The sequence below is a fragment of the Neophocaena asiaeorientalis genome, unplaced genomic scaffold, assembly GCF_003031525.2.
Source record: "Neophocaena asiaeorientalis asiaeorientalis breed wild unplaced genomic scaffold, Neophocaena_asiaeorientalis_V1.1 scaffold332, whole genome shotgun sequence".
Classification (NCBI taxonomy): Eukaryota; Metazoa; Chordata; class Mammalia; order Artiodactyla; family Phocoenidae; genus Neophocaena; species Neophocaena asiaeorientalis.
In genome coordinates this window covers 6,548,929-6,565,589 of record NW_020173111.1, presented here as the reverse complement: position 1 = coordinate 6,565,589, position 16,661 = coordinate 6,548,929, and the positions used below count along the sequence as shown (strand labels likewise).

The following is a 16,661-nucleotide window of genomic DNA, read 5'->3' as shown; positions in this document are numbered from 1 at the left end:
GATGTCACATCAAGTTTCTCACACACCCAGTGCTGATACAACAGCATAGAAGATACTCTGCTGATTACCAAATCTATTTATGTATCTATTACCACTGTCCTTTTCAAGCTGTGGAATTGTAATGACCCAATTTAGACCAAGGCTAGGCCACAAGTTAAGTACTCCACATCCTTTCTGGAGCATATAATTAATTTAGAATATTTTATATTACAATAAACATGGATAAATAAAAGAAAACTGAATGCAAATTTTACATGAAATTTTTAGATAAAATATGAGACTTCAAAAAGCACACAGTAGGTATAGCCTAGAAAATAAAAACAATCACCTGACTCTGTTGACAGGGGAAATGAGTGGGAAAGGTTTTTACGAGCAAACTTGGGAATCTCACTAAAAAAAAAGAGAAATCCGGGCTTCCCTGGTGGCGCAGTGGTTGGGAATCTGCCTGCCAATACAGGGGACATGGGTTCGAGCCCTGGTCTGGGAAGATCCCACATGCCACGGAGCAACTAAGCCCGTGAGCCACAACTACTAAGCCTGCGCGTCTGGAGCCTGTGCTCCGCAACTGGAGAGGCTGCAACAGTGAGAGGCCTGCGCACCGCGATGAAGAGTGGCCCCCGCTCACTGCAACTGGAGAAAGCCCTCGCACAGAAACGAAGACCCAACACGGCCCAAAATAAATAAATAAATTTATTTAAAAAACAAAAAAAAAGAGAAATCCAAGTTACTTAAATATTTATTTCTGAGAAACTCACCTGTAACCTTGCAATCTCTTCTCCAAATTTCTTCTGCTGTTTTGCCAGGATAGACTGGTGGTACTCAGCATAGGCCTGCATGATACAGTGCTTTGCAGCCAAGACAGGGAACACCTCCTGGAAATAAAAATACTGACCAGGGGAGAGTCCAACCACACAAACCACCACAGACAACATGGGATGCAGGAAGAAAAAGGAAAAGGAGACAGAAATTAGAATCACCCCATTAATGGTTTAGGGATAGGTTAGTCAGGTGTAAACAGAGAAGACCACATGATTTTGCATGGACTGGATTCAATGAATTCAGTTTTTTTCTTCCAATTAGAATTAAGGTTTGGGTTCTTTTCTTTTTTAACTGTTAAATGAAGCCAATTAAGCTTTTACAATTCACTTTAATTGAGCCATGAAGTCAACATTTTGTTTACAAAGAAGAAAGGAAAGCATGCATTAGAAAGAGAAGTAGAATGGACATTCACAGAGGAATACCAAGCACAGGGCTTTAGAAGCTTTCTTGTGAGCCCTTACCCAGCCCTTAAGAGTTAACTAAACCACCATTACTCACATATACTAATGAAATTGCTCTATAGCTGACTGTTTCAACATGTTTAAAAGACAAAAGACAGTAAAGTAAGTTCCCTCTTAAATTCATGTCCTAAGAGACTTTTTTAATAAAGATGATTTTTAGCCATATAAAAATTACTCAGTATCACATACTCAAAAACACATAGCAAACAGACAAATGCACTAAGCTAATGACTAATATGATAAAGTGCTATTTTGCCCTAATTTGTTTTGAAAAAAATTCCAGTCAAAATTAATTTTAGAAGATCCAAAAACATGAACCAAAAAAGCAGAGGATCTTCTAAAATGTCAAATCCTAGCCTATAACCTCATTGTTTTTAGGAAGTACATGCCATATAATATCCAAGAAATATACTAGACAATCACTGTCTAGACAAAAAAATAAGAGAATCAAAAACTGAATTACTACCTTGTGAGCTTTCCTGTCTCCCAGTGAATAATTTCCTAGCTTCCTGGGTCACTACTTGCAGATATTCCAGTTTTATAACTAGAATATGAAAATATCTTATGAGATTTATTAGTAAAAAGGCAAAAAATAAAAGACATCTAAATCTCAAACTGTACTCATGCCAGTTCTCAAGGTAAGTCTGGAGCAACTTGGTACTTAAACAGGAGATTTTCAAGGAATACCAGGATTGGTGCAGAGGTAGTTTCCAAGTCTTTGTAGGTGACATTCTTCTCTCCAGGACAGGACTGAACTAATGGCCCAACAGGATGTAACGGTACACTGTGCAGCTGATCATGAGGTCTTCCAGATGAAAAAAAGGTGAGAGGAGATCCCAAGTCTCTTTTTAAGAGCAACACTATTACTACCCAAGAGTCCTGGGCAAATTTCTACTGATCTCTTGGTGAATTTTAAATCTCCAGGAATCTTCAAATTCCCTAGTGCTCATATTCTGACTAATGTGTTGATGTACTTACATGCTTTTTTATTTCACCACAAAATTGTCTGCAATTTCATAATTTATAAAGATTCCTGAATGACTTATAAATCAATAAATCTCCCTACAAAAGAGCATGTAACAAATATCATTTGCTATCATACAGACAAAACTAATTCCTTGAACATTTCTGAAAGAAAGCAGTTGAATCATACTACATTTCAGTCTGTAAGTTTCCGTTTTTAAGCATTCTGAATTTACTTCTTAGTCTAATCATCTGCTTTGTCATTTACAAATGATCATCACTGACTAGTCTCTTCAAATGCCACTTCAGAAAGGTTTATATTAAAACAATTAATACTTCCTGTGATACATGGTTTTAGATGGTTGTTTTCCTTAGCTGTCCAATAGCAGCCCAATTTTCTAGCCCTGTTGGCAAAATTTAATTCTAATCAAAGTACTGGATGAATTTGTTAAGTTTCCTTTTCCTTTTGTCTTTATGTCTGTTTTTGCGCTTTAAGATTCATCTCTAAGAAAACAGGACAATAATTAAAAGGGTGAATAATCAACATGCTCAAGTACTCATGCTGTACCAAATAACCAATGATTCAAAACTACACAATGCCCTGATGTGATAAAATTACTGGAGACAGGTGTTCAAAATTTTCCAGCAAGAGTTTTAGCTCGGAAAAACAAGTTTAGTAAAGAGTGGAAGCAAAGGCATCCCCTAAATATGAAAGAGAATTTGTCATGCATCTTAAATAAAAAAACTGTTTCTACAAATATACTCTACAAATGCCTCTCCTTAAATTTCAAATTTCTTTAAAAAACATAATTTTTAATTTGCTTTTTATATACAAAAATGTCCAAATATTTCCACATGCAAAACAACCAAGTATTTACAAAAACAATAACTGACCTTGGGGAGAGTATCTTTGTACTGACACTGTTTAAAAGCATCACCAAAATAATCTGCAGCCTGATTAGCCAATTTAGCTATGATAGCATCTTTCATTTTATCTGGAATAAAATATTAAATTGACCATTATAATGAAAATAAATATAAAATAATCTGATATATCATAATAACTCAGTATAGACATTGAGATCACAAGTTTGTACATTTATCTTAAAAAATTCTTATTGATGAAATCAATTCTTCTGCATACAACTTAATTATTCCACAGGCAGATCCAAAGAGTCAGAATAGATCAGCAGTTGCTAGAAGCTGGGGGAAAAGGGGAATGGAGAGTGACTGACAGTGGGTATGGGGTTTCTTTTGGGGGTAATGATAATGTTCTAAAATAAGATAGTGGTGATTATTGCAAAACTCTGAATACAATGAAAACTAATGAACTGTATACTTTAAAAGGGTAAATTTTATTGTTTATGAATTCTACCTCAATATAAGCTGTTATTTTAAAAGAAAAACTTTTCCAGTTCATTTAGCTTCCACCTGATGGACTGCTCCCTTATTTTCAATTTCTCTGTACTTACATATTCATTCAGTCTTATACTAATCTCTCATACTAATTCACAAGCCTTACAAGAATTGCTCTTATTCCCTCATTCACAGGGCCAGGGACTCTGCCTGGATGGCTCCTTCTTATCAGTTAAGTCTGGTTTAAACAAGATCTCCTCAAAGAAACTCTTCTTGAATGATGAATCTAAAATAGCATGACTCCCCCTACATACTTACCCAACTGCCAGACCACTAGTCATTATCACATCTTATTTTCTTCACAGCAATTATCTCTCTTTAAAATTACCTTGGCTACTTAATTTCTTGTTATCACCTCCCCCACAATAAATTGTAAGCTTCCAGAAAACAGAAATCTTGTTTGTCTGCTAACTCTATCTAGAGCCTATCACAGGGATTGGCACACAGTTGTACCCAATACTTATTTGCTGAATTAACGAATTTTTGACACACTACAAACCTATATAAATACTATTCCGGATTTCAGTGTTTTAAGACAGTAACTATGTATTTCATAAAAGACTTCAAACACAGCCTACATTCTTAAATGTGCATTTGTACCACCTTAAGGTCAGAAAAGGAAAGCTGAAAGTTTTCAATAATCCGTGGGTCAAATTCAAAGAGGAAAGTTCTGTGTTGAACATATTACAATCACCTTCTTATTTTAAAAGCCTGTCACTTCTTTTCACATGCAACAAAATATAGGACAAACTGGAATTACCTCTTGTGGCTTTTAAAAAAAATACTTCTTGGGCCTGTGCCAGCATGATAAGACTGAGAGTCCCAACGGTATCTGGAGATATGTCCACAGTAGGCTCTCTATTCAAGGCAGATAAAACCGTCTCTTTAATATGCAAAAAGGCACCACTAGCAAACTAGAGGAAAGAAAAGAATTTCTTTTAAATCTGTAAGAATTCAGCAAGACAATTTTCTACTGTTACACACAAAACCACTTACATCTGACCTACAGACAATAAGGACAGTTTTCTAAAACACTATAGAATAACAAGAGATTTAATGTACATTAAAGTCAAGTGCAGTAACAAACAAAGTAAACTGATGAGAAAAATTGATTAAACTTTTTAGAAATACTCCCTCAAAACTAACATGAGAACAAAGGCAGGGATAAAACATTATTAAAATGTTTTTAGTCCTGAAATGCTCTTGCTTTGGTCCCAAATTCATCTCTCAAATAACTAAACATGCCATACTTAGGGGAAACCTTAAATACTACTGATACCTAGTCCTCTGGGAAACAGCATGACTATCCATTGCTACGGATTTTTTATTTGGCTTTCAGGGCTCCCTACTGACATGTTCCCCATCAGATTTTTCTTCTCAATTATATTTCGTTGAGGTTAACACTAAGATAACTTCACTTTTATGAAATAAATAACCCTGGGAAAAAGAAAGGTGGCAGTCTGGGATTAAAAAGTGCTGGGGGGCACTTCTGTGGTAGTGCAGTGGATAAGACTCTGCACTCCCAATGCAGGGGGGGCCTGGGTTCGATCCCTAGTCAGGGAACTAGATCCCACATGCATACCATAACTAAGAGTTCGCATGCCACAACTAAGGAGCCCATGTGCCGCAACTAAGGAGCCCTGGAGCCTCAACTAAGGAGCTGGTTACTCAAGGTTAACTGTACTGAAGTAAACATCAATGATTGCTGCAGTCATGAAGTATCATAAAACTAGAATGTCTCCAAGGAGTGATCAGCTGACTTGCTTAGTAAACTCACAGAATCACAGACTAGAACTGCAAGGGATCCAGTCTCTCATTCACAAATATGGACTGGAGACCTACAGAGTTTAAAGCACTTAGCCAAGGGCACAGAGCTTCTTGGTAGCAAACAGCCCAGACAGGTAACTAGGATCTCTTTCCATCACACTAGGGGACCCTGCTGTGAATCACAGAGGTGACTCACAGAATGGAACATATCCTCAGTAATTCAGAATGCCCTCTAAGATTTCACATGCCAACTAATGGAGTTACAATGAATGGAAAATTAAATAAAATTTTACTTCACTTTCACATTTTAAAATATTTGCCATTTATAGCCTCACAAAGGAAAGGTATATGCACCATGCTTGTCATCTGCGCCCATCTAAAATTGGGAGCATGTTGTGTGTTTAAAGTACATTTTCCTCTCACTTTCTTAGAACAGCATTCTTCACCTCTCTTCTAAACTTAAACAATGGGAAAGATCAAACTCCACCTCTGAGACAAGCAAATTCCAGAGCCATGAGGGACAGTGTAAGAAGCATTTGGAATTCCATAAAATTTGGAATCAGAACACCTGAAACCCCAATCTACCACTTTATTAACACTTCTGCCCTTTAGTCTCCTTGTCTGTAAAATGAAAACGGCATTATATAACATGCATCAAAAAGTTTATGTGAACATCAACATACTCCGTAAATTATAAAGGAACATAAAACATAAAAACATAATTACAGATATCACTTAACAATAATCACTTACTGTTTTTTAAATTGAAACAAAAAAGAAAAGCTGAGTAAATAACATACTGCCGCCAAATAATATGCCATATTAGTCAATGACTGTATCTAAAATCTAAATTTAGCTAATTTAAGAACATTACACATCTGACCACATTTAACTATGACCTCTCCACAAGCTCAGAGTTAAAATTTTCTTGCCAAAAGGTCTTAATTTTTGTGACACTGGTAAAAATTTTTAGTGTGTCTAAGAAAAATTATGTAAAAATAACGTACAAATATTTTAAATGAGGTCATTTATTTAAAAGGGATTTGCCAAGGATTTCACCTCAAAACATTTAATCATTTGTTCTCCCAACATCTACTGAGCCTTTATTATGTGCCAGGCACTGTGCTAGGTGCTGGGTATACAATGGTGAGGAAAAACAGAGCTGGGTCCACAAGTAAGTAGTTTATCTAAGGGCTTCCAAAATATGTATCAATTCATTAAAAAGTACATTATTTTTCAAGAAAGCATCTATGTGTAAAGAAACATTTATAAACCTAAACGCAAATTATTTTCAATTTAATCCAACTTAGTGTTGATGTTCTGTTCTGCGTACCTGATAATGCTTAGCAGCGATTTTCAATCCTTCATCATTATCCAGGTTCTGTTCCGCTGCAATCTGGCTAGCTAAGGCTGCACAATTGAACAACACACAGCTCTTTTCATATCCTAGGCTTGCAAGAGCTGTAAAAAAATTGAGAAGGAAAAATTTATCAGATTATTTTTGTTCTAAAGAAAACGAATGTTTCAAAGAGAAATACTATGACCTCTATCCCACTGGCTCGCACAAAAACAAGTTTCCAGACCTGTTTTCTGACCCATAATACCACTCCCATATTCCTAGTTGCCCTGCCAGGCATCTATTTCCACAACAATATTCTCATCACCTAAAACTCAAGGATCAATAAATTAATCTTTCCTTCCCTTTATATCCACACTGCTATTAGTCAGATTCAAAATGAAAAGTCATTCAAGTCATTTCAAATTCAATTGGAATAAATTCTTTCCATTCTTCCATCACCTCTCTCAAAATGATATCTTCCCATGACATTCAAACCAGTTCCTCACTACTACAAACCTATGCCAATGCAAGTACCTCCTAGAGTAAAGGAGACATGGAAGGCCAGCTAATACATCTCTCAGAGGTAGAGAAGATTATATGGTTAAAATACAATTCTAACCAAGAATCTACACACCTCACATCCACTGGGATAGCTACTATCAAACAAAATGGAAAATAACAGTTGTTGGCAGGCATGTGGAGAAATTAGAACCACTGTGTACTGTTGGTGGGGATGTAAAATGTTGCAGCCATGTAGAAAACAGTATGGAGGTCCCTCAAAAAATGAGAAATAAAATTACTAAATAATCCATCAATTCCACTTCTGGGCATAAACCCAAAAGAACTGAAAGCAGGGTCTCAGTCTCAGAGATATTTGTACACCCATGTTTGTAACAGAATTATTCATAATAGCCAAAAGGTGGAAGTAACTCAAGTGTCCACTGATTCATGAACAGAAACAAAATGTGGTGTGCACTTATAATGGAATATTAGCCTTAAAAAGGAAGGAAATCGGGTCTCATGCTACAACATGGATGAACCTTGAGGACATTATACTAAGTGAAGCAAGCTAGTCACAAAAAGACAAACACTCTATGATCCCACCCATACGAGGTGTCTAAAGTAGGCAAACTCACAGAAACAGAAAGTAGAATGGTGGTTACCGAGTACTGGGGAAAGGGTGAAAAGGGAAGTTGTTGTTTAAAGGGTACAGAGTTTCAGATTTGCAAGATCAAAAAGTTCTGGAGATCTGTTTCACAACAATGTGAATATACTTAACACCTCTGAACTGTACACTTAATATTGGTTAAGACAGGGAATTCTCTAGTGGTCCAGTGATTAGGACTCGACGCTTTCACTGCTGGGGCTCAGGTTTGATCCCTGGTTGGGGAACTAAGATCCCGCAAGCCATGTGGTGCGGCCAAAAAAAAATAAAGAATTTTTAATAATTGGTAAAGATAGTAAATTTTATGTTACGGGTTTTTTTTAACCACAAAAAATTTTTTAAAAAAGAACAAATTAAATCATAGTGACATTCAAATGGCTTACATAATGTGCCAGGTATTGAACACCAAGCAAAATAATCAGAAGGCTTCTTACAAAAAATACTGAACAAACCATCTAGGAAAATCAGAACACTACAGCTGTGTGTTTGTGCCACACAATAGTGCCATAAAGTAAAACCCTCCTTGTTATGTAGCATTTTAGTAGTCTCCCTTGTAATTACGGTCAGCTTTTAGCTTGCCTCCAACCTAATTCTAGCCTCCTCACCATAAAGTAAAGCAGACATACACACCAGCTACTCTAACCTACTTTCTTAAATAAATGTATTAAAAATCTAGAATAACCAGGATATGAGTAGAACATGCAGCAAAATAAAGATCAAGGTGAACTAAAACTCTAAGCCCAGAGTAAACAATTCCAATAACAGAAAACATTCCAAAGATCCACATTAACATCCTTAAAGAGATTCAAAGATGGTACATCCATAAACAAGTACATGATGTTATTAAAAAAAGAACAATCCATGAATAAGAAAAAGCCCCTGGAAATTAAAAACTTGATTGCTAAAAGTTTTTCAAAAGAAAGGTTAGAAAATATCTAGGCAGCCCATAAAGAGAAAACAAAATGAAATGTGTAAAAGTTGTGAGTGAGTAGCTCAGAACAACTAATATCAGTTAATACAGCATTCTGAAAAGAGAGTAAAAAATGAAGAAATTATCGAAGAAATGTATGAAAATTTCCCAGGGCTGAAGGGAGATAATGAGTCTTCAAACTGAAAGGACCAACAATAAAATGCCATACCCCAAATGAAAGCCAATTAGATCTTTTGAGATTTCTAACCATGAAGTATAAAGAGAAAATTGTAAAAATCTTCCCAAGAAAAAAGGATCAGGTCACCTACAAAAGAATACTCAGCAGACTTTTCATCAGTAACACTGGATAGTAAAAGGCAAGGGAACAATGCCTTCAGGTTCTGAAGAAACATGATTCTAATTAATTCAACATATATTAAAGCCAGTATGGCTAAAAAAAAGGGGAACAAGGGACTAATGGGAAGCAATGATGTCAGGGAGGTAAGAGAGCCAACTCTGCTGTAAAGCTTTAGCTTTTACTCTGAGTGAGGCAAGAAGTCAACAGAGTTTTGAACAGAGACACATTCAGCCCGCCTGGTGGACAACAGACTGTGGAGAAGCAGCACTGGTGGAGGCCAGAGATTAGGACAGGTAGCTGCTGCAATAGGTGCAAGGGGTGATGGTGGCTCTGACCACAACAGCACGAGCAGAGGTGCTGAGAAGTGACTGGATTTTTAATACCTTTCAAAAGAAAATCTGATAGGATTTGCTGATGAATTCACTGAATGTGGGGAATGAAGTGAAACAATGTCAAGAGTGCCTCCAAGGTTTCTGACCTAAGCAGAATTTCAAACCAAATTCATGTGAGGGCAAAATACAGACATTTCCACAAAGAAGAGATTCAGAAATGTGACCTTTTCTGAGAAAGTTACTTAAGAGTATATTCCAGCAAAAGAGGAAGACACAGCAGCCAGAAAACAATGGCTCTAAACTAAGGGATAATAGTTATACAGCAGATTTAGATAGCAAACAGTCCAGATTCAAGCAAGAAAACAGTCGAGGCCAAAGGGAACAGAAGAGTCACTCAGGAAAAGGTGAGTCCAGAGAGATAAATAATAAGACCAAGAGTTTGCAAAGTCTTGAGAATATGATAAAAGCACAGAATGTGTGTGGTGGTGGAGCAATTAAAACTTCTAAAAACACACACACACGCACGCAGAGCCATACAAGAAAGTCACAGTCTAAATATGAAGCAACTCATCCAGTATATATGACAGAGAGTCGGTGAACTTAAAGAAGAATGAAATATATTCTAAGCAACAGATAAAAGTAAACTTTTTATATATAAGATATATATGCCAGCCTATTATATTTCCTATGAACATTATCATCCCAGACTGTTGTCTTTCATTTTATTTTGACAATTTCTCACGTATAAGAGATTTTGTGAAAACTTTTTCCTGTAATTAAATCTTTTTTCCTTTATGATTTCTTCTATCACATCTAAAGTTAAATCAGGTTTTCTTTAAAATAAATGTTCAACTCTCCTTTCTTCAAAGAGCTCTTTTTTGTTAATATTGAACTTCATTCTTGTTTTTTTACCTGAGCTTTTCAAAATGACAACAGCTTGATTATAAATAAAAATAATTGTTCTAAAATTCAAACAATTGTTTAAACACACACACACACACACAAAAGAAAAAGAAAATAAATTAAAAATCACTCAATATCCTCCCAGAGTTACCCACTAATTTTTGGTGAATATCTTGACAAATAAGTACATACATGCTCACATACCCAATTTTTCACAAGTAGTACACTATACCATATTCAGGGTGCCTGGAATGCACAACTCCAGGAAGCAGCAATCACCCTGGTTTCTATATAAAAGGTGTTCCAAAGAGACCAGCTCTGGGGCCCCGAGTTACATCAATTCAAGGCAACAGCTCTCACCTGTAACAGGTCTTTTATTGGATATTCAATGGACAGAGATGTATATGTCAACAAATATATATTTGCATTATCATTCTTAATATTCTAAATTATACAATATTCTAATGAATGGGCAGCCTGTGCTTTATTTAACCAAAACATTAGTGATGGACATTTAATTCCCAATATTTGCTACTAGAAATGCCTTGATGATCTACCTCCTGCTTTACTTATGCTCTCAATTTTTTGTGTGTCCCAATTCCTCTAGGACCTCAGTTCATCAACTTAACCTATCTCACTTAAATGTCTCCTGGTTCTCCTGCTACCTGCTCCTTATTCTCAGCCAAACAACTTGCTTGTCACAACAGCACTAGAAGTCCTTTTCTTGACTTTGCCTCCCTCTCAGCATAACACTCCCTTTGTCCCCAACTCTTTACTGTATATTTTCTGAACTGAGCAACCCACACATGCTGCTTGCACTTCACTTCCAGTCCACCCCTTGACATGACGCAATCTGACTTCAGCATGCCCCTAGTGACACTTCTTTCTCTGCCAAATCCAGTGAATTCTACAACCTTCTATTTCTTGACCTCGGCCACAATGACTCTGTCAATGACATTTCGACATCAGAGTCACCTGAAGGTATTTTCAAAGGTATCAATTCCAGTGGCCCACCCTGAAATGTCCTCCTATCACATCTGGCATTCTGTATCTTTGTCTGTAAAGATATAATCTGTATTTCTAACATTCTCCCCAGATAACTGTAATATGCAGCCAGATTTGGGAACCACTGGACACAATCTCTGAAACTCTTCTGGCATTCAATCCCATTGTCTCTATTTTACCCTGGTTCCTCTGAGATTTGAAAGTCTTTTCTCAACCTCATTCCCAGGAACCTCTTCTTCTCATTCCCTTGAACGTTGTATTCCCTAGCTTGGCTTTCATATTTTTCCCAATCTACAATCTACCAGAGGAGATAAATTTATTATCTTTTAATGAAAATTGTTCCCAAATCTACATCTTGACCTCTTTTGAGCTTTAAATATATTATTTCTAAATGCCAAAGAGAAACTTCTACCCAGATATAACACAGAAAAGTCAAACTCAACCTGTCTATTGAAAGGAATAATTAGCCACAGGTCAAACCAAGTTACAAACCTTAGAGTCAAACATCAACTCCTACTCTTTCTTCTGACAGCCAGCCAGCAGATCCATCAGTTTCATCTCTGAACCCTCTCTCAAACCCATCCCTTCCTTGACCCACATACACTATACCTAGTCAAATCTCTTCATCTCTCACCAGTCTAACTGGTCTATTTCTCTCTAGTCTCTGGACTTAGGCTTTCTGGAGTTATATCTGGCTTCATTAAATCTTTGCCATATGATCTTGGAAAGTCACTTAATCTTTCTAAACCAGTTTGTGCAACTGGTGATAACAGTGCCTTTCTTCATTGGGCTGAGAAGGAATTTACTAAGATAATATGTGTAAAGCCCCTTCCACAGTGCCTGGGTGGAATAAGCTATAAACATATAAGAGGGAAGAGCACAAATTCACAGTACACTTACAGCTCTTCACAATCTACTCTCCAATGTCTTCACCCTCCATAATCCCCAATTCACCTAAGGTTTCAAGCCTTAACAATAATTATATCAATATGTATTACATATAGTAACACACTATATGACACTGTTATATAATATTATATAGTATATATTCTATGATGCATACACATTATATATATGTATTTCATATGTAATATAATACCCATATTATTGATTGTAGCTAATAGTTATTGAGCCTTGTTCTAAGGACTTTACACATATTCACTCATTTTATCCACAGAAGAACCCAATGAAATAAACAGTACTTCACAGTACTATTCCCTACTTCACAGAGGAGAAAGTTAACACACAGAAAGGTTAACATGATGAGCTGGTAGATCAAAAAGCCTTGTGACTTTCAGTTATAATATTCTACCTGTAATGTTATTTTCTACCTGGAAAAACCAAATTCATCCTTCAGGGCCTCACTCAAACATCACTTGCATTCAAACAGGCAGAATTAACCACTCCCTCATCTATGCTCCCGGAAGTTTGTTCACAGACTAATATACTCTCTACAATATTTTAGAATGATAGCTACCTTCCCAACCTGACTGAGTACAACTATCTTATTCATTTTTAAAACTATGACAGTGCCTGGCAAGGTGTAGGCTCTCTACAAATATTCGGAAATTTCATTAAAAGTTGAAGTTAGAAAGAAAATAAAACATAAAAATTTTTATTATTTACAAAGAGTCATAAGGAGAGCAATTTTAGAAACCTACAACAATACAAAGTATTTAGAACAAATTTCCTATCATTTTTTATTTAAAAATTACATACCCAATTTTACAGATCCTCCAAAAAGTGAACCTTTATCAAAAGCATCCTTCCAGGTAAATGTCAAGCAGATCTTGATAAAAAGAGGAAAAAAAGAAAAGAAATTCATGTTACCTTCCTGAATCTCATTAAATATTAAGTCTCTTTCAAAGAAAAATCCACAGTGAAGAAAAGGACAAAAGCTTCAACCCATCTAAAATACTATATTCTCTAACCAACCAATTCCTTTTCCTTTTTGTGGACCATAAAATTTTCTTTTTTGAAAGTAAGATACTGGCACTAGGATATTTCAAATGGTCATTCTGCCTCAATAACTGAATACATTATTGTCTTCTTCAGAAAACACAATCTTACTCATCTTTACAAACACACAATGGCTTGAACAGAACAGATACTTAATAAACGATCATCAAATAAGCCAAGAGAAGTGAAGGCAACGAAGTAAGCTCTACAGGTTTCCCAGAGGATAAAATTTAAAACTATGGAATACATGATGACAAAAGTAGGAGAATGATTACCTTTCCAGGATAAAATGAGACAATATTTTATTTCTTGATCTGGGTGGTGGTTATACATATATATTCACTTTCTGAAGATTCAAGCTATATACATGATACTGTTCACTTTTATGTATGTATACAAATAAAAGTTTACTTAATTAAAAACTGCATCTCACTCTACTCTAAAATATTCCACACATGAAGGTTAAAAAGAACTTGGCCTCTTTTAAATTATGTATTGCAATCCAATACAAAATTTTTCAATTCTAGATTAGAGAAATTTTCAATACACACAAAACTAGAGAGAATAACACAAGGAACTCCCATACACCCATTAGCAGTTTTAGCCTTCTGCCCTTCTTGGTTCATCTACCCTCACTTCCTGACCCCAACCCCACTACACACATACTTTTTCTCCTGGAATATTTTAAAGCAAATCTTACCATATTATTTGACTTGTAAAAACTTTAGTACAAGAATGTTTAAAGTATTTTGTATAAACTATTTTAAAATTTAGAAATGCCACACAAAAACTTTTAACAAGTCTCCCAAATAAAACTGTAATAAATCATCAGCATTTTCAATATCTAGCCTTTAAGAGAAAGTAAGATTGACATTCTTATAGTGTAACATCTAATCATAGTATCTGCAAATTCATATGCAAATATAACTTGTGCAAATAATTTTTAAAGCATATAAAATGAGACTAGTACTCCCTGAATCATACAGTTTTCTTTATTCTGTAAAAACCAAAGGAAAGGGCACCACAGATTATATTAGTCAAAAGATCCTATTGATTAAAAACTGCAAGAAAAAAAATGCAGTCCAATGCACTAAATGAGCCCAGATGTGACTGAGGAATGGCATGAATAGAATTTCCAAGAGACTCTTTACAATGGGCTTAAAAGTTTCTAATTTGTATTTTTAAAGTCTCATAAAAACCTAGGGATAGTGAAGAGGCACCATTTATTTTAATAAAATACCATGGGTAGGAGGAAATGAGTTATTTACCATTATCATATAAGTTTAAAACAAATTAAAATTAATGACTTACCTGGTTTTCAGAAAATGGGAATTTGGGTTCAATGGAACAGATCTGATCATAGTATCTAAAAAAAAGAGCAAATTTGTTTATTTTTCTTTTTGTTTCCCTTGACTGAGGAGACATATTCAAAAAAATATTACGAAGACTCATGTCAAACAGCGTACTATGTTTTCTTGTAGAAGTTTTATGGTTTCAAGCCTTACATTTAAAAGTCTTTAATCCATTTTGAATTTATTTTTGTGCATGGTGTGAGAAAGTAGTCCTGTTTTCCCAACACCATTTATTGAAGAGGCTGTCTTTTCCTTACTGCATAGGAGATTAAGAGGTATAAATGTCCTGTTGCAAAATAAATGAGTTACGAATATGGAATGTACAATATGGGGAATATGGTCAATAATTATGTAATACCTTTGTACGGTGACAGATGGCATCTAGACTTGTGGTGATTATTTTGAAATGTACCAAAATATCAAATCACTATGTTGTGTGACAGAAACTAACATAGTGTTGTAGGTCAATTATATTCCAAAAACAAACAGAGATCAGATGTGTGGTTACCAGAGGTGGGGGGCTGAGGGGAGTGGGAACTGGATGAAGGCAGTCAAAAGGTACAAACTTCCAGTTACAAGATAAATAAGTACTAGGGATTGTTAAGTACCACATGATAATTATAATGAACACTGCTGTGTGTTCTATATGAAAGTTAAGAGAGTAAATCCTAAGAGTTCTCATCACAAGGAAAAGAAAACTTTTTTCTATTTCTTTAATATTGTATCTATATGAGATGACGGATACTCACTAAACTTATTGTGGTCATCATTTCATGATGCATATAAGTCAAACCATTATGCTGTACACCTTAAAAGAAAACTTTTTTCTATTTCTTTAATATTGTATCTATATGAGATGACGGATACTCACTAAACTTACTGTGGTCATCATTTCATGATGCATATAAGTCAAACCATTATGCTGTACACCTTAAACTTATACAGTGCTATGTGTCAATTATATCTCAATAAAACAGGAAGAAAAAAGAACCTTAAAAATAATTTATTAATTAAATATAAAAACCGGTCAAAATTTTAAATTATCAAAGCTAAATATTACACACATTTATGTAAACACAACTGGAGTACACTAAAATTATACGTGTTAACTTTGAGTGGACCACAAATCAGATTTCAATCAGCCATTTTAAAGTTAATTAACGTAGTCTTTTTTTTTTTTTTTTGGTTGCACCAGGTCTTAGCTGCGACATGCATGTGGGATCTAGTTCCCTGACCAGGGATCGAACCCAGGCCCGCTGCATTGGGAGCGCAGCACCTTATCCACTGCACCACCAGGGAAGTTCCACACAGTCTTTTAATGTGTAAACCTGTATCTAAAATGCATGCAATGAAAAACTGTCAAAAAAAACCTCTTACCACCAAAGAAAAATACTTATCAACTATTATTGGCTAAAAGCAAACTAATATCTGCCTAGGTAACCAATGTATATCTTAAAATACTATTTCTTATTAAGATAACTTTATATCCATTGGGCAGATTAACACCTCTGGTAAACTACTGATTAAAAACAGGTTTACCAACTTTCCCATATGATTTGGGTATGTCCTCTCCTGTCCATCTCCACCACTGCTACACAGTCAACAATTCCACTCTCCCTTGAATGTAAACTAATCCAAAAGTTCCCTAGCCAGTCGCCCTGTCTCCTCTTCTCCTTTCTCATTCTCTTCAATGTGTTCTCCACACAGCAGCCAGAATGATTATCAAACATGAGGCAGTCTTCCCCTATCAGGCTGACCTCTGAGCTAGCAAGGAGGTTGGGGGGGGTGTCCAAGGCCAAGCTTTCTAACTGGCCTGTAATCTTTCTTCCTTCCCTTATCACCTCCCTGCTTCTCCACCCCCATCACCATGGCTCTTTGCAATTGTTATTTCTGAGGCCAAGTTTTCCAGAGG

General features: G+C 35.7%; 1 protein-coding gene across 2 annotated transcripts in view; it reads right to left on the bottom strand.

Moving 5' to 3' along the window:
- PDCD6IP (programmed cell death 6 interacting protein) overlaps positions 1-16,661 on the bottom strand; it is a 62,403-nt gene that overhangs the window by 34,572 nt on the left and 11,170 nt on the right. Inside the window, exons 2-7 of one of the 2 annotated variants that reach the window (XM_024743441.1) lie at positions 14,709-14,763; positions 13,158-13,227; positions 6,760-6,887; positions 4,420-4,573; positions 3,138-3,238; positions 756-887 (exon numbers count right to left, since the gene is read on the bottom strand). In XM_024743441.1, the coding sequence (XP_024599209.1) occupies positions 756-887; positions 3,138-3,238; positions 4,420-4,573; positions 6,760-6,887; positions 13,158-13,227; positions 14,709-14,763 (640 nt within the window). The remainder of the gene's footprint in view (positions 1-755; positions 888-3,137; positions 3,239-4,419; positions 4,574-6,759; positions 6,888-13,157; positions 13,228-14,708; positions 14,764-16,661) is intronic. The other variant, XM_024743442.1, reaches the window with a different exon arrangement.